The 14,790-nt window shown below is 37.0% G+C and overlaps 2 protein-coding genes across 2 annotated transcripts; both read right to left on the bottom strand.

The window, feature by feature from the left end:
• Positions 1 to 1,178: 1,178 nt before the first annotated feature.
• Positions 1,179 to 13,411, bottom strand: LOC125226022. Its single transcript, XM_048129840.1, has 16 exons — positions 12,711 to 13,411; positions 12,486 to 12,613; positions 12,242 to 12,335; positions 11,933 to 12,089; positions 11,355 to 11,576; positions 11,014 to 11,122; positions 10,665 to 10,849; positions 9,596 to 9,700; positions 9,338 to 9,413; positions 5,224 to 5,317; positions 4,843 to 4,999; positions 3,552 to 3,773; positions 3,001 to 3,109; positions 2,505 to 2,689; positions 1,573 to 1,677; positions 1,179 to 1,498 (listed from the first exon to the last, which is right to left on the bottom strand). Exons 1-16 carry the CDS (start codon positions 13,409 to 13,411, stop codon positions 1,400 to 1,402), a joined length of 2,748 nt encoding a protein of 915 aa, XP_047985797.1. The 3' UTR covers positions 1,179 to 1,399.
• On the bottom strand, positions 6,794 to 8,390 carry LOC125226030. The gene has a single exon (XM_048129853.1). The coding sequence runs from the start codon at positions 7,988 to 7,990 to the stop codon at positions 7,133 to 7,135; it is 858 nt and encodes a 285-aa protein (XP_047985810.1). The 5' UTR covers positions 7,991 to 8,390; the 3' UTR covers positions 6,794 to 7,132.
• Positions 13,412 to 14,790: the final 1,379 nt, after the last annotated feature.

Raw genomic sequence — 14,790 nt, 5'->3', positions numbered from 1 at the left:
CGATATTAAGATTTTATTCGGGATAATGACCACCAACTCCATTTTAATTTCTAACTGTTCGCTAGATATCTTTATTTCGATATTTCACGAAATAAAGATATCTAGCATTAATAGTAACAACTATTAATATATTTTTTTCGTAATAATGACTGGTTAGCTTTTATTCTTTATTCAAAGTATAAGGGCCGGTTGCATCAAACCGTCTGTCATCGTTAAAGCGTTGTTTTATTATATGGGAAGTTCCTAGACTGCTGCGTATATCAGGCCGTCCCTATCGCACTATTTGTAAGTGGGCCAGATGTGTTATCATTTATCGCGCGACCATACTTGCCTGCCTGATGTGTCTGTCAAATATGGTTGATGCAACTGGCCCTAAAACTGACATCTGTTAAGCTATTTCCGTCACTAGAAAATAGCGGCAAGTTTAAAAATGTAAGCGCTAATGTTTAACGGCACACAGTAGGTATATTTCAATTTTGCGCCTTTTTCTAGTGACTAACTTGTTTCAACGGCTATATACAGGGTGGCTCATTCAAATCGGTCAGTATGGGAAAGTCTAGCTAAAACTATAAGACATACGAAGATCTGTTCTTAGGAACCATGTCTCGATTTTAATAAAAAGAAAATCTGCACTCATACATTTGAAAAAAAACTGTACCCAGCTGGGGAATCGAACCCGGTTATTTTGAAAAAAAAATGTTAAAATTAAAATATTCATTTTAGACATCATGTTTCATAGAGACATTTACTGCTTAACTAATAGGTTCAATTCTCCAGCTGGGTACTACAGTTCTTTTTTTTTTCAAATGTATTAATGCAGTTTTTTATTTTTATTAAAATCGATGACATGGTTCCCAAGAACAGATCTTCGTATGTCTTATAGTTTCAGTCTTTCCTATACTGACCGATTTGAATGAGCCACCCTGTATAATACTTGCAATGTACCATACCTATTTACACTAATCTTAAAAAAATATTACAAGGGTAGGTATACTCACGATATACTATGTAATATAAGTAGGTACTAGGTAAGTAAAAAAAGTAAAGCAAGGACCTAAACAATATTTTTCTTTGTTCAAATAAATAGGCCTTTGTTATTTCTAATTTTATTTAACTTACCTATTAATATAATTATTATTTTTATTATGACATATCCCTGTTTCTAGTAACATTCCAGGTTAAAAAAATTAAACCAATTTTAATCGCTAAGTACCATTAGGTACCTACCTACCGTAAAGTCCCGTATATCTCCCCCTGGATTATAGTACTCGTACCTAGTTACCACCTCGTTTTCAGTAAAATTTATATTGCAAATCGCAAGATACGTAAGCAACCTGGTAGTCCCTGAAGGTGAAATACATTTACCTTTGTAAATTAAAATAATGTATGTTTATATAATTTATAATACTATTGAAGGCTTGCTGCATTTACACAATAATTCCCATACGAACACTAATAGTGCTATAGCCACTCCTCCGAAGTAAAATATGTAGATGCCCTGGAAAAAATACAATTATTCACAATGCTTCTGCTATTCCACCTTGGATGGAATGCTGCATTATAAATACTTACCAAAAGCTTTTTTAAGCTTAACGGCTCAATTTCTTCCAAATCTTTTCTTGCTCTAGACAACCTCACTTCCAATTGTACTTTGAAATCTAGATATTTCAATGCCACCTGTAAGATGATATAGTTATAATACGCAGTTACATATAGGTATATTAAAAAAATCTCATATTTCTCATATGACTCTTAATATATAGGCATTAATAAACTAGGTACCTACTAATGTTTCGTAAATTTTTCATAATTTTTTTTGGTAAACTTAGGAGATAAGGCGGGGGAACGGTATTTTTTTTACATTTTCCTTCAAAATTCTTTTTTTGCCACAACAAAAAAATTATAAAAAATAGTTTTGATATGTTCAATTTCAGTTCTTTCTAACGATACCCCACTTGACCTAGCAGCTTGACATTTACAGTTTGCCCCCCTTTCATTTCGGGCATTTTCTTATATTTTATAACTAATATTAATAAATAAATAAGAATCATACTTTCAATTTGTAGAGGTTAACATTGTTCATAATAATAATAATTATTCCAAATTTTAAATCGACAGCATAAGTAGTTCTCGAGATATTTAGGAATGTGACAGACGGACCGACAGACATACCGACAGAGCGGCACCATAAGGGTTCCTTTTGTACCTTTTTGGCACGGAACCCTAAAAAGAGTAATAAATCAAATTCAATTTGACCTAGAATGTAATCTCTTTCAGTTTGTTTCAAAAAATCTCTGTTGCGTGTGAACCTTTACCGCCGCACAGCGGTGACGACACGCGCGGGGTAAGTTGATCGGCCGATACTGATGAATTCATACTATTAGACAGAGAGTATCAGAGCACCAGCTATATGCATGATGACCTCCTTAAATATGCCTGTTTTACAAATTACACCATTTGTATTAGTTGTAAATTATATTTTAAATGTTTCCAAAATTCCAAACCTGCGTCTCCCAAGACAGCATAAGCCCCGACTGGTGAAGGCGGCCAACCAACTCGCTGAGTTTGGCGGTATATGGAGAACTCTTCCTCAACATCACGACGCACTGTTCGTAATACACTTTGTCCAGCATTATTTCGAGATCCATCGCCGCTTCTTTGGTTATGTATTCGCCGATCGCGAAGTATCCTAGTCAATAAATAAATTTCCCGAATTAACATATTCCCCGCCAGGTCAAAAGGTAATAGCGTGGAACCATCGTGCATCCCCAAGCGACAAATTGAACGTAAACCAAATGTCAACTTTGTCTTGTCAACTGAAGGTGTGTCTTAGGTGTGTTTATCTAACTTTGAATTTTAGGACTTGATATCAACTTGTGGCAGTCGTGCCGTCTGGGGAACGAAATGTTACTGACTTCAAATCAAGTCAATAATGGCAAAAAGGCTGTTCAGAATCATGAGCCGTGATGAATTAATTGATGTCGAATATATGCTTATTACCTGCTGGAAGATGTTCAATGCTAAAAGCCATACTTCTTGAAAAGCTCTTCTGTTTTAAAATGTCTGCTGGATAAGTTTTAAATTGACTGAGCAAACTCTTGATCAGAGGCTGAAACAAAACAAAACAAGAACTTCGGAAACAGGAACAGAGCAAATACGCCTAAACGTATTTCAGGCCTAAAGGACGACCCTATATGAGCAAGATTGTTAGAGGACTGGAGAGGAGCGTTCGATGGGGCATGCAGCGGAGCGGGTGAGCGTGCGATAAGTCTGATGCAGCATTGACTCAGGAGTCTCAGGACACTTCTATGAGTTTCAATTGTTTGACATGCACGTCGCACGAACCGTCCCAGAAACACCTCATGCAATGCAACAGTAAGTAAGTAAGTAAATATTCTTTATTGCACCACAAAGATAACAGATTACAAATAGCAGAATAACATTAAACATATAGGTAGCAACAGGCGGTCTTATCGCTGTAAGCAATCTCTACCAGACAATCTTAGGGTAGCAGGACAGTAATTTGGCGTGATTAATAAAGGAATCTGTACCTCCTCAGAGAGGATGATAGAAAATATCCAAGCATCATGTGTAGCGCCCCACTCCATCCTCCTATCCACCAAGTCTTCGACCGTGTCTATCGAGGTTTCGTACTTGGGCACCGTGAAGCTGGACGCAAGGCCGCCGCCATAAGCGTTGTCGATGATGAGACCTGTCACCAGCATCCAGCCGGTGATGCTGCGTATGCGCCAGGAGGTTGCGTCCTCGCGAGTCTGAGAAAGACAAACTATTAGTTAATAAACCTAGCAACCAGCTAATTTTTTAACTCTCTAACCCCAAAGGATGATGGATGACGTTCGTTTGGTGGATGACATAGGAAAAATTGCAGAATACTTCTGGATGAGGCTAACTAGCCCAAGAGCGAGATAAGTGGCAACAAGAGGCCTTTGCTCAGCATGCAGCGACTGGAGTCTCAAATGATGATGAAGCTAGCTTCATACAATTGTCAATTTAAAGGATTTTAAAATGATGATGTATTTTAACGCCGAGTGTGGAATTAGCTTCATACAATTGTCAATTTAAAAGTTAATTTGATTCAAGGTTTAAAGTGGATAAAACTTTCTTAAAGGACAAAAAAAGCTAGTGAGAAAAATACTTTCTTGAAAAAGAAGTTTTATAAAAGTTTCACTTGTGTCAAAAATATTACATTCACGATCCGATAGAATTTGATAGCATGCGTTTAAACACGCTTTGTCACACCTAATCTATTACTTACCTATATTAAAACACCAACCGGTGAGGAGGGTAAATTATCATTTTCTGCTTTCAGAATAAGCTATCGAGGCAGTGTTTACCTCAATGCCATATAATTCAGATACACAAACGGCATCATTAGCGTTAGACCTAATATTTGCACATGAATGCTTTAAAAAATGTTGGCTTTAACTTTTCAGGTTCAGGGTAATATAAAGTTGGCCTCAGAAACGGAATATCCGGTTATTTAATTGCACATATTCTAATATATTATATTTATTGTTGCGTACGAAAATTAGAAAAGGCACAAGATCAAACTCGTCATTTTCATTTTTAATCGACGAATTTTTTTCTGTAACGTAAATTCCAATTAAGTTTCTTAATTTTTTATAGAGCTACTTCTGTGTATGTACATACAGTCGAGTTCATAAATATGTGTACATTTTTTCACCTTATTGCAATGATTTAAGCAAGGTGAAGAAATGTACACATATGTGTACAGTCGACTTCATAGATATATATCTATGAAGTCGACTGTACTATAATGATCTGGCGGTAAAAACACCATTTTAAGTAAAAACACATTACTTGAGTGATCATCATCCCAAACGTGTCTAAGAAGACATTGTCGGTAGAGCGCTGGGCTATAGAGAGAGCGAACGAAGCGTAAAAGAAGGTGAACACCAGACACATCCACATTGTCCATGAGAATGGCACCAAAGGTAGGTCCCAGCTTGTCAAAACCCTGTAAACAAATTGTATTCTAATATAAGAAACAAAAGCTTTTAAGTCCTATGAAATAGGTATGTCCTATGAGTAAGTACTTTTCACCGAACAACATTTTTCTTCATGTCTTCGATTTATTTTTTACCTAAATATTTTTAATTTTACGTAACATTCAGATATGATAAATAGTAATAAAATATTGAAATGTTTGACGGGATTTTCTTTTATTTTAATCTCACTTACCTGGGTGCGGGTGCGACGCAAGTTATAGCAGTTCTAATAATTGGAGCAGAAAAATCCAACACTCTGTATTCCTCGTACCAGGAATACAGCGCCGCTGAAAGGTAAAATGAATATTAATAAGTATGACATAGTTAATTTTATGTTCGAAAGACTTAAAACTAGAATCTGTTTTTTGCAAGCCAAAATCACTGACGCTCCGTGGCGAAAGAGATGCAATCTGAAAGAGGGGGGACATCTCATGACTAATAAGACACGCTATTAATATGGAGCTTTAACTATTGCACTTACTCTTGAATACAATGCCCTGGTTTCTAGTATACCAGACATACGAGAACAAATAAAGGAACGACTCACTGATGCCGATGTCAGCGCGATCTGTAACCACATTGCCCAGGACTCCGACACCCGTGTTGTTCTCATAAATCTCCCCCCACTCGTGCTCGTCATCTCTCACTATTTCTAATGTGCAGTTCACCCATCTAAAATTTGTTGAATTTGGGGTCATTATTTGCCGGACGTTTAATTGCTCTATGCTTGTAACGAAACAGTAGGCCTAGCACATGATGGCCGCGAGAGTATGTCGCCGCGAGATAGACTACCCGTCCTTATGTCATCAATACAGTTAGAAGAAGACGTGTCATCTATCTTGCGGCGACATACTCTCGCGGCCGGGATACCCCCATTTGCCAGAATTTCATTTGCCATAATTTTATTTGCCATCCTATTCAACAATCATAATATTGTTTCTCATAACATCTTATGCCATAATCATTGTTTACTATATTAATCTAGTGCCAGAAACTTTGTTTCCCATAAAGTCAGTTTCCATAATGTCATTTGTCAGAATCATCGAAATCCGTAATTACCACATTCCATACCATCATTTGTCATACAAATTAGCGTCCAGAAAAGTCAATTTCCATAATGTGCTTTGGCAGAATCGAAAACTACTATAATAGGTAGTTAGGTTAGATTAGAACTGTGACCCCTGGAAAATGAAACTGCTGTCAGAAAGTAGGTTAGGTTAGGTTAGAACTGTGAACCTCTGGAAAAGGAAACTGCTTGAAAAGTAGGTTAGGTTAGGTTAGAACTGTGACCCCCGGAAAATGAAAATACTATCAGACAGTAGGTTAGGTTAGGTTAGAACTGTGACCCCTGGAAAATGAAACTGCTATCAGAAAGTAGGTTAGGTTAGGTTAGAACTGTGACCCCTGGAGAATGAAACTGCTGGAAAAGTAGGTTAGGTTAGGTTAGAACTGTGACCCCTGGAAAATGAAACTGCTATCAGAAAGTAGGTTAGGTAATAATATGGGCAACAATTAATATGGCAATAATTGCTTATGGCGTTTGAATATTCTATGAAACCATATTATTGCACTTAATAATATGGCTAACAAATAGTATGGCATTGTATGATTATGGAAGGTAATATTCGGATAAACAACGAGTATGTCATATGATTTTTATGGTAAACAAATCATTCGGGCAAATGAAATTCAGGCAAGTTAGATTCGGGCAAATGAATATTATGTTAAATGACTGTCGGGCAAACAATAGACAACCCTCGCGGCCATCATGTGCTAAGCCTACTGAACTTACTACTTAACTTGTAAAAGACAGAGTTCAGCATTTGTTTAGTACAGACAGTTTGTGTTCTGTTAGAATGAACCGAGTAATTTTAGGATTAGCCATACTGAGGGTCACTCTGAGCTGGACGGTGTTCGGTATCGCGTGTGTATAAATGTGTAAAGGAAATTCTAAATAATAAACTGAGTGCAATAACCATAATCTTTTATTACTTAACATTACATGGCGCAGTCGGTAGGATACTTTTTTACCTTTTTTGGTACTCAATAGCTACAAAATACCAACACAAATAGAACCTCCTGAGATTTTGTTAGCAATTTTATTAGGAATACCTGCAGAACTCGTCGATAATTCTCATTTCCATGCCGTCTCGGCCCAAAGGGTTCAAAGACGGATCAAGATCCAATAAAACGTAAGGTTTATACGTAAAAGCTGCAACTTTGACTGTCTTCCCGTATAAATTCGACATGTCGTGAGGAAACAGATTCACTCCTCTCTCGAAACGGCCGGTACAAGAATCCCAAAGATCCAGATATAATGGTTTTTGTACTTCTTCATCGGAGCCAACAAATGTATGAGTTATCATATCATACACCTTACAATCGTCTGAGCTTTTTACAGAAGGTACTATTAGCAGTATATTAGCAACAAAACCAGTCTCAATCAGCGACAAAATATCAGTAAGAACACTTCCATCATCTGAGTCACCTTGAAAGGGTAAAAATATGAGTTTCTTATCGCTTCTTCTTATATCTCCCAAATGATTCACTTTCTCAAAAGCTACCATGAAGTTACTAGGCTCTTGTATTTGAATTATGTAGTCAGAACATCCTTTTTCCGAAGCATACAAAATTTGATCAACCAGTTCTGAGTTATTGGGCTGTATTATCATATAACTCATGTTTGTGGGAATATTAACGGTTAATTTTGTTTCCGTCACAAACGTTAAGCAGAAAGAGTCCTGCAACTGCTGATTTATTAATGTGTTTAATAATATTTCAATGGGTAATAATATGCTTGGCAGTAACATTTTATCCTGGATGATCTTGTGTGATGTCGGAGAAAGCAGGCAAGTTTCTTGACAGCACTTGTGATACAGACATTTGTGACCAGATGTGACGATCGACATTAATAATGATACACCATTGGATATGGCCAGGTAAACAGCTCTACAGCACATGTTTGCTCATGAACTCAAACAATAAGTAACTACGGTGTGCAATTACCGGGGTCGGGTCTAATAAAAAGATTAAGATTCAGCAGACAAGCTAGTAGCTAGCGTAAGTGTTAAAAAACAATATTTATTAAAATAATCTTGATTAAGTATCCTAAATAATTATAGATCCCAGACTACATGTCCATTCAGAATGAAATATGATTTTAACTTATTAATACGTAGATTCATAAATAAAGCCTAAGAACAAAAGTAGGAATAGGAAACAAGTCAAGTCCTCGATGAATATAATTATGTAAATAAACATACACATTATACATAATTACATAATAAAAAGGTAGATATAGGTAGGTAGGCATCCTTTAACAAACTATTTTTAACCCCCGACGGAAAAACGACGGGGTGTTATAAGTTTGACGTGTCTGTCTGTCTGTTGGTCTGTCTGTCTGTCTGTGTGTGTGTCTGTCTGTGGCATCGTAGCTCCCGAACGATTGAACCGATTTAGATTTTGTTTGTTTTGTTTGTAAGCTGAATTAGTCGGGAGTTTTCTTAGCCACGTTTCATGAAAGTCGCTCTACTATGTCGCGGTCGGGGGTTTTTCAAAATTGTAATACCTTCACGACATCATTCTCAAATTAACATCACTGTTATAGTCATTCACAGTTTTAAAGGAACCCATGAGAAAACTCATCGAAATGCCGTAAAAACTACTTATTTACACGATGATTATCTTACTCTTATGAACGAGCTAATGCATAAATTGTTTCATTATGTAATTATGTACCTACTCGGCCAATTGAAGCCATTTAGGGATCGCCATTGGTAATATTGTCCAGCGTAGTCTTAAAGCCGCCATCATCTAATCATCCCTGACTGCCTACAGTTCTTAAGAAACTATCGGCCTATTTATGCAAGAGATATAGACCTTGATATTCTTACAGAGTAGTTTGAGAATGTAGAGCTTGTACTAACTTTGTTTACAATTTTCTTTATGAATATCGGGGATAATTTTAGTTCTCTGAATTCTGAAATCTAATTGATTATTTAATTCAAAATTAACTTACAAAATTACTGACCAAATAACTTGAAATTACACCCATTGATAACATATTAAGTATAGATAATGTTTGCCTACACATTAAGTTAAGTTAAGCGTACCTAAATTAAGCGCCACTAGTCAGTAAGTCGGTCGAATGAGAAATTATATTTTGTTAAAATGACTATTGCAAATTGTACTTTGTTGTCCATTTTAAAGTGCTTATCGTAAGTCTATTTGAATAAAGAATATTTTGATTGATTGATTGATTAATATTTGTACTTAAATTAAAATTTAAATAACTATTGCAGCTTTACCGCGTTTAATGAGCAATTCCCCAATGAAAACTGCGATCGATATAGAGAGTCCTCCGAAATAGAGTAAGTAGATACCCTGAAAAAAAAAAACATTATTTTTATTCAAATATAATTTTATGTTATGAAGTTACGTGAAATTCTATTACCTGCTCAAAGCTCGATCTGTATCTTATATTTTAAATCTACCTGACAATATATTTCATCAATATCGTATTATAGATCAATTTATTTCCTAATGAATTCAAAATAAATACCCACCAATAGCTGTTTGACGTTTAACGGCTCCACTCCATCTATGTCTTTCTTTGTTCTAGATAGTCTAACTTCCAGTTGCACTTTGAAATCCAAATATTTCAAAGCGATCTGTAATAAAAATAAATGTCTCTGCTGGGTAATCTTCGCTCCTTCGTAACATAGTTTCTGATTCCGACCAATGATGGGGCTGGTCGGTGGGAATGAAGAACCTGCGGGCGTAGTACACTAATGTGATAATCCCATAGATTTAGATACATTAAGCTAGATTGAGTTGTTAAGCCAAAAAGTGAGTCCACATGAGAGGGTAAAGTTGGGGCTGGTGTCCCTCTCGCACTTATTGCCACTGTCAAAATCATTTGAATGACGTCATCACTGTCATACTTTGGGGATACCAGTCAATATTCAAAGTTACTATCAAATCTACTAATACCCAATTAAAGGTTTTTTTTAATTGAGCAAATCTTTGGTTTTATGGCTTCATAATAATGGCTTACCAATTCGTTACAAGGTATTAATACCCTTGTCTCGATATAATACAAAAATAATTTAAGAAGTTTATAAACTTAGTTATCATACAGGTAAAAATACTACTACTATAGTAATCTCTTTAACACTGGTCACACGTGCGAGAGGGACAACAGCCCCAACTTTGACCCTCTCATGTGGACACACTTTTGCTAGTCTGACAAGAACGCCTTTCTGCACCGGTGATAAAGTTCAATTTAGTATGGCAAAAAAAGTGTGAGCTCAGTCCCTATTGAAGGTCCATGGATAATCCTTAGCAGGTCGGTACATCACTATCGCACTGCACAAAAGGGCGACCTGGCCCCGTAGCCGAATGGCATTTCTACGACTCGAAACGAAAACGAAACGCTGCGAAAGGTAGTCTGGCTCTGTCACGCCAATATGCAATAGCGATAGACATAGATATCTACGAGCGTTTCGTTTCATGAGCGTGTAGTGAGCGTTTGTGCATTCGGCTACGCACGCTAACGTGATAGCCTTTAGGTATCACGCGAGCGTACTTGCCCGCCAGGTATTGAAGTACCTAAGATAATATCTAAATTCTCACCTGCGTTTCCCAACACAACAGCAAACCAGATTGTTGAAGACGGCCTACCAGCTCTGTAAGCTTGGCAGTGTACGGAGAACTCTTCCTCGTCATCACCACGCACTGCTCGTAGTACATATCTTCCACCATCAGTTCAAGATTCTTGGCTCCTTCCTTGGTTATGTACTCGCCGATTGCAAAAGATCCTAGAGAAAATATGCGTAGTGTGTTCAATGTAGAACATAAACTAAAATACAATAGGTTTTGAAAGGTTTGATTTTTATATCAGCTCTCAATAAAACTCGTGCTAGTAGGTACTAGTAGGATTTGATTCCCCTCAGATGAACCGTGGTGAAAATTTGGTACTAACCTGCAGGAAGTCGTTCAATGCTAAACGCCATACTCCTTGAAAAGCTCTTTTGTGTCAAGGTTTCTGGGGGATAAACCTTAAATTGGCTTATCGCACTCTTGATTAGAGGCTGAAATTAAATGTAAGCATAACTTCTTCTAATTGTATTATGCAAACACTTACAGCCTGGCAACATTTCCAAATACTAAAAGATTTACGAAAGTTTCTGAACATTGTAAGTAACATATTTTCAATACTGTTATAATTTTCATAAACTAAAATTACATAGCAGTTCGATACAATTATCTATCTGCCATGTTGGCCAGCACACAAAGTCTCTATAAACAACCCATGTCCCATACCTCTTCAGAAAGTATCATAGAATACAACCATGCGTCAACAGGAGCGCCCCACTCCATTCTCCGGTCCACCAGATCCTGTATCGTGTCTACCGAGGCTTCGTATTTCGGGACCGTGAAGCTGGACGCCAGGCCTCCGCTGTACGCATTGTCGATGACCAGACCAATCACTAGCATCCAGGCGGAGATGCTGCGTATGCGCCAAGAGCTGGAGTCTGCGGGACTCTAGAAAGACGTAAATAGTTAAATACTCATGACTACGGAAATAGCGAATCGATGAGTAGCATATTCTTTGATGGTTTTTCAGATGATAAAACCCATTTGTCAAGAATGTCAAATTTGACATACATCCTTGCTCCTGCATAATACTGCTTTGCTTACCTTTTTGCCTTTATGTACCTTTGCTCTTTGCATTAAAGTTGTCTTTGCGTTCAATTTTCTAATAATTAACCAAATAAAAAATACGTCTTACATGATTTGTAAAATATTTGACATATCTGATGACAATCAGATGATAGCAAACACGTAATTAATTTGCATAACGTTATAAATGTTATGTTATTTTGTATATTTTTACTAACCTGGCCTATCATGTTTCCAAAGGTAGCGAAAAAAATGTCGTCAGTAGACCTCTGAGCTACAAAGAGGGCAAATGAAGCGAAGAAGAAGGTGGCTATCAAACACATCCACATCAGCCATGAGAATGGTACCAAAGGTAAGTCCCAGCTTGACAATATCCTAAAAAGTAAGTGATGTTTGATATAACCTAAGTGCAAGGTCCATAATTTGTGTCATGGACCTCGTGGACCTAGTTTGGCCTTATGAGGACTGATGAATTTCGATAGGTGTAAATGCTTGTAAAAATTACACTATATAAGTAAATTACTTGCCTAGGTGCGGGCGCAATGCAAGTGACAGCAGTTCTTATGATTGGAGCTGAAAAATCCAATGCCCTGTATTCTTCATACCAGGAATAGAGTGATGCTGAAAATAGAGCGCAGACAATTAGTTTCAAAATATCATTGGATTAGGGACATTACTGTGATGCTAATCTTTTTCTTATGTATTTTCCGAAATTAAACCAAAAATCTTGGCACCCTAACCGGTATCTTGAGGTAGGAAGATTTGGCTTACTGATTCCTATCTCTGTTCGATCTTCGACCAAATTTCCGACGAGGCCAACGCCAGTGTTGTTCTCGTAAATCTCACCCCACTCCTGTCCATCGTCGGGTCTTACAATTTCCACTGTACAATTGATCCACCTAAAATATGAAAAATATTTCTTGAAAAAGCACATATTAAGATCCGGTTAACCCGGTTGATGTTTTGAAAAATTTTAGAACTTCTGGTCTTCCTTGCCTGCAAAATTCCTCTATGAAGCGTATGTCTATACCATCGCGGCCTAGCGGAGCCAAAGATGGGTCCAGGTCTAATAATACATATGGCTTGTATGTAAATGCTCCCACTTTAACCTTCTTTCCCTGCAGATTCCTCATGTCATGAGGAAACAAATTCGCCCCTTGTTCAAACAATTCCGTGCAAGAATCCCAGCGATCCAAATAGATAGGTTCATGTATTTGTTCCTCGGCACCGACAAATATGTGAGTTATCATGTCGTATACTTTACAATCTGCTGAGCTTTGCACAGTAGGTGATATTAACAAAATATTAGGGACGTAACCAGTTTCCTTTAGCGACAAGAGATCAATAAGGACACTTGCGTTGTAAAATTCGTCTTCTGAAGCTACAAATATGAGTTTCTTGTCACTTCTCCTTACGTCACCTATATGATTAACCTTTTCGAAAGCAATCATAAAATCTTGAGGCTGATCCATTTGAATAATGTAATCGGTACACGCTTTTTCCGACGCATCCAAAATCTGTTGTACAAGTTCAGAATTATTGGGTTTGAATCGCATAGAAGTGATATTTGATGGTAAATCGGTCCTTAATTCTGTTTCTGTGACAAAAGTTAAACAGAAAGACGTTCGCAAATACTCGTTAATTAAGGTGCTTAGTAATATTTCGATCGGTAATAATATATTTGACGGCACCAGCATCTTGGCTAGAAATGTTTAATTAAGTAACTATTCAATAAAAATACAACCTACAAAATAACATGTAAGATATCTATGCTACGAACTTTTCTAATGCACTTAAGTCAGTAGAGGCATTTTATAGAGGATAGAGAATTTGCCATTATTTATTTTTGTAGGTAAATTTCCAGACATAGGTAAGTTATTGTTGCTCAAATAGAAACTACTTAACATACCGATAACAGTTAGCAAACAATTTACCTAAGGCAAAACGTCACACTAATATTTTCAAGTTACCTACTACTTCAGAATATATAATCTTGAACTTAGGTACCGGTTCGACCCATGGTTTAGTTGCAACCATACATAATCGAAGATCAGTCATATTTAGGATTCACTTATAGTGGTGAAGTGGTTACTAGTTGAGCTTTGTTATGTGCTTTTCAGGAATCTACATAATATCATAGCCATTTATACAATACCTACTTTAAATGTTTACACTTTGCCCGACAAAGGCAGTTTATATGTAAAGCAATTTGAGCTAATGTTTATGTGGTATTTGTTTCCCATTAGGTAGCAGTAAAAGTAGGCTTTTGAAATGGCATGCAACTTCGACAAAACACATTCGAGTCCAGAAGCTAGGACGCCTTCCAACTTCCAATCCAAAGCGGGCAGAAATAAACAATTTTGGGGATATGACGTCTCCCTGTCACACACCCACCTAAGACCGGAATGAGTAAGGTCTCATGTCCTGATCTTGAAGACGGGCTGAGATAACATTCTTATCCATACTAATATTATAAATGGGAAAGTCTGTGCGTCTGTTTGTTTGTCCGTCTTTCACGGCCAAACGAAGCAACGAATTGACGTGATTTTTTAAGTGGAGATAGTTAAAGGGATGGAGAGTGACATAGGCTATTTTTTATTATTTCTAACGCGTGCGAAGCCGCGGGCAAAAGCTAGTACTATATATAGGATATAAATATCTTTGTTGAGTATTACATGACTAAATTTTTATTTAAAGTTGACCTAATTTTCCATTCATAACGTGCAATAATTTTAATTAGCTCCCTAAATCATTAAGTACCTATGTGTTCTGTTATTACATACAACATACATACATACATACAATCACGCCTGTATCCCATAAAGGGGTAGGCAGAACACTTGAAACTACTGAAGCTTCAGTGCCACTCTTGGCAAATAAGGGGTTGAAAGAATACGAAACTGTGACATTGCAGTGACAGGTTGCCAGCCTCTCGCCTACGCCACAATTTAACCCATATCCCATAGTCGCCTTCTACGACACCCACGGGAAGAAAGGGGGTGGTGAAATTCTTTACCCGTCACCACACAGGCTGTTATTATTAAATGAAATATATATCTAATGTGTGTCATTGTGT

This window comes from Leguminivora glycinivorella, chromosome 5 (assembly GCF_023078275.1).
Source record: "Leguminivora glycinivorella isolate SPB_JAAS2020 chromosome 5, LegGlyc_1.1, whole genome shotgun sequence".
Classification (NCBI taxonomy): Eukaryota; Metazoa; Arthropoda; class Insecta; order Lepidoptera; family Tortricidae; genus Leguminivora; species Leguminivora glycinivorella.
This window is presented reverse-complemented; position numbering and strand designations above follow the sequence as displayed.

Excerpts from the sequence above, each read along its gene's own strand:
- LOC125226030 (XM_048129853.1), bottom strand. The coding sequence starts at position 7,990 with ATGTGCTGTAGAGCTGTTTACCTGGCCATATCCAATGGTGTATCATTA.
- LOC125226022 (XM_048129840.1), bottom strand. The coding sequence starts at position 13,411 with ATGCTGGTGCCGTCAAATATATTATTACCGATCGAAATATTACTAAGC. Across the intron at positions 12,090-12,241 it reads TGCATTGCGCCCGCACCTAG|GATATTGTCAAGCTGGGACT; the intron begins GCAAGTAATTTA and ends CTTACTTTTTAG. Across the intron at positions 3,774-4,842 it reads TTGGGATGATGATCACTCAA|ACTCGCGAGGACGCAACCTC; the intron begins GTAATGTGTTTT and ends TGTCTTTCTCAG.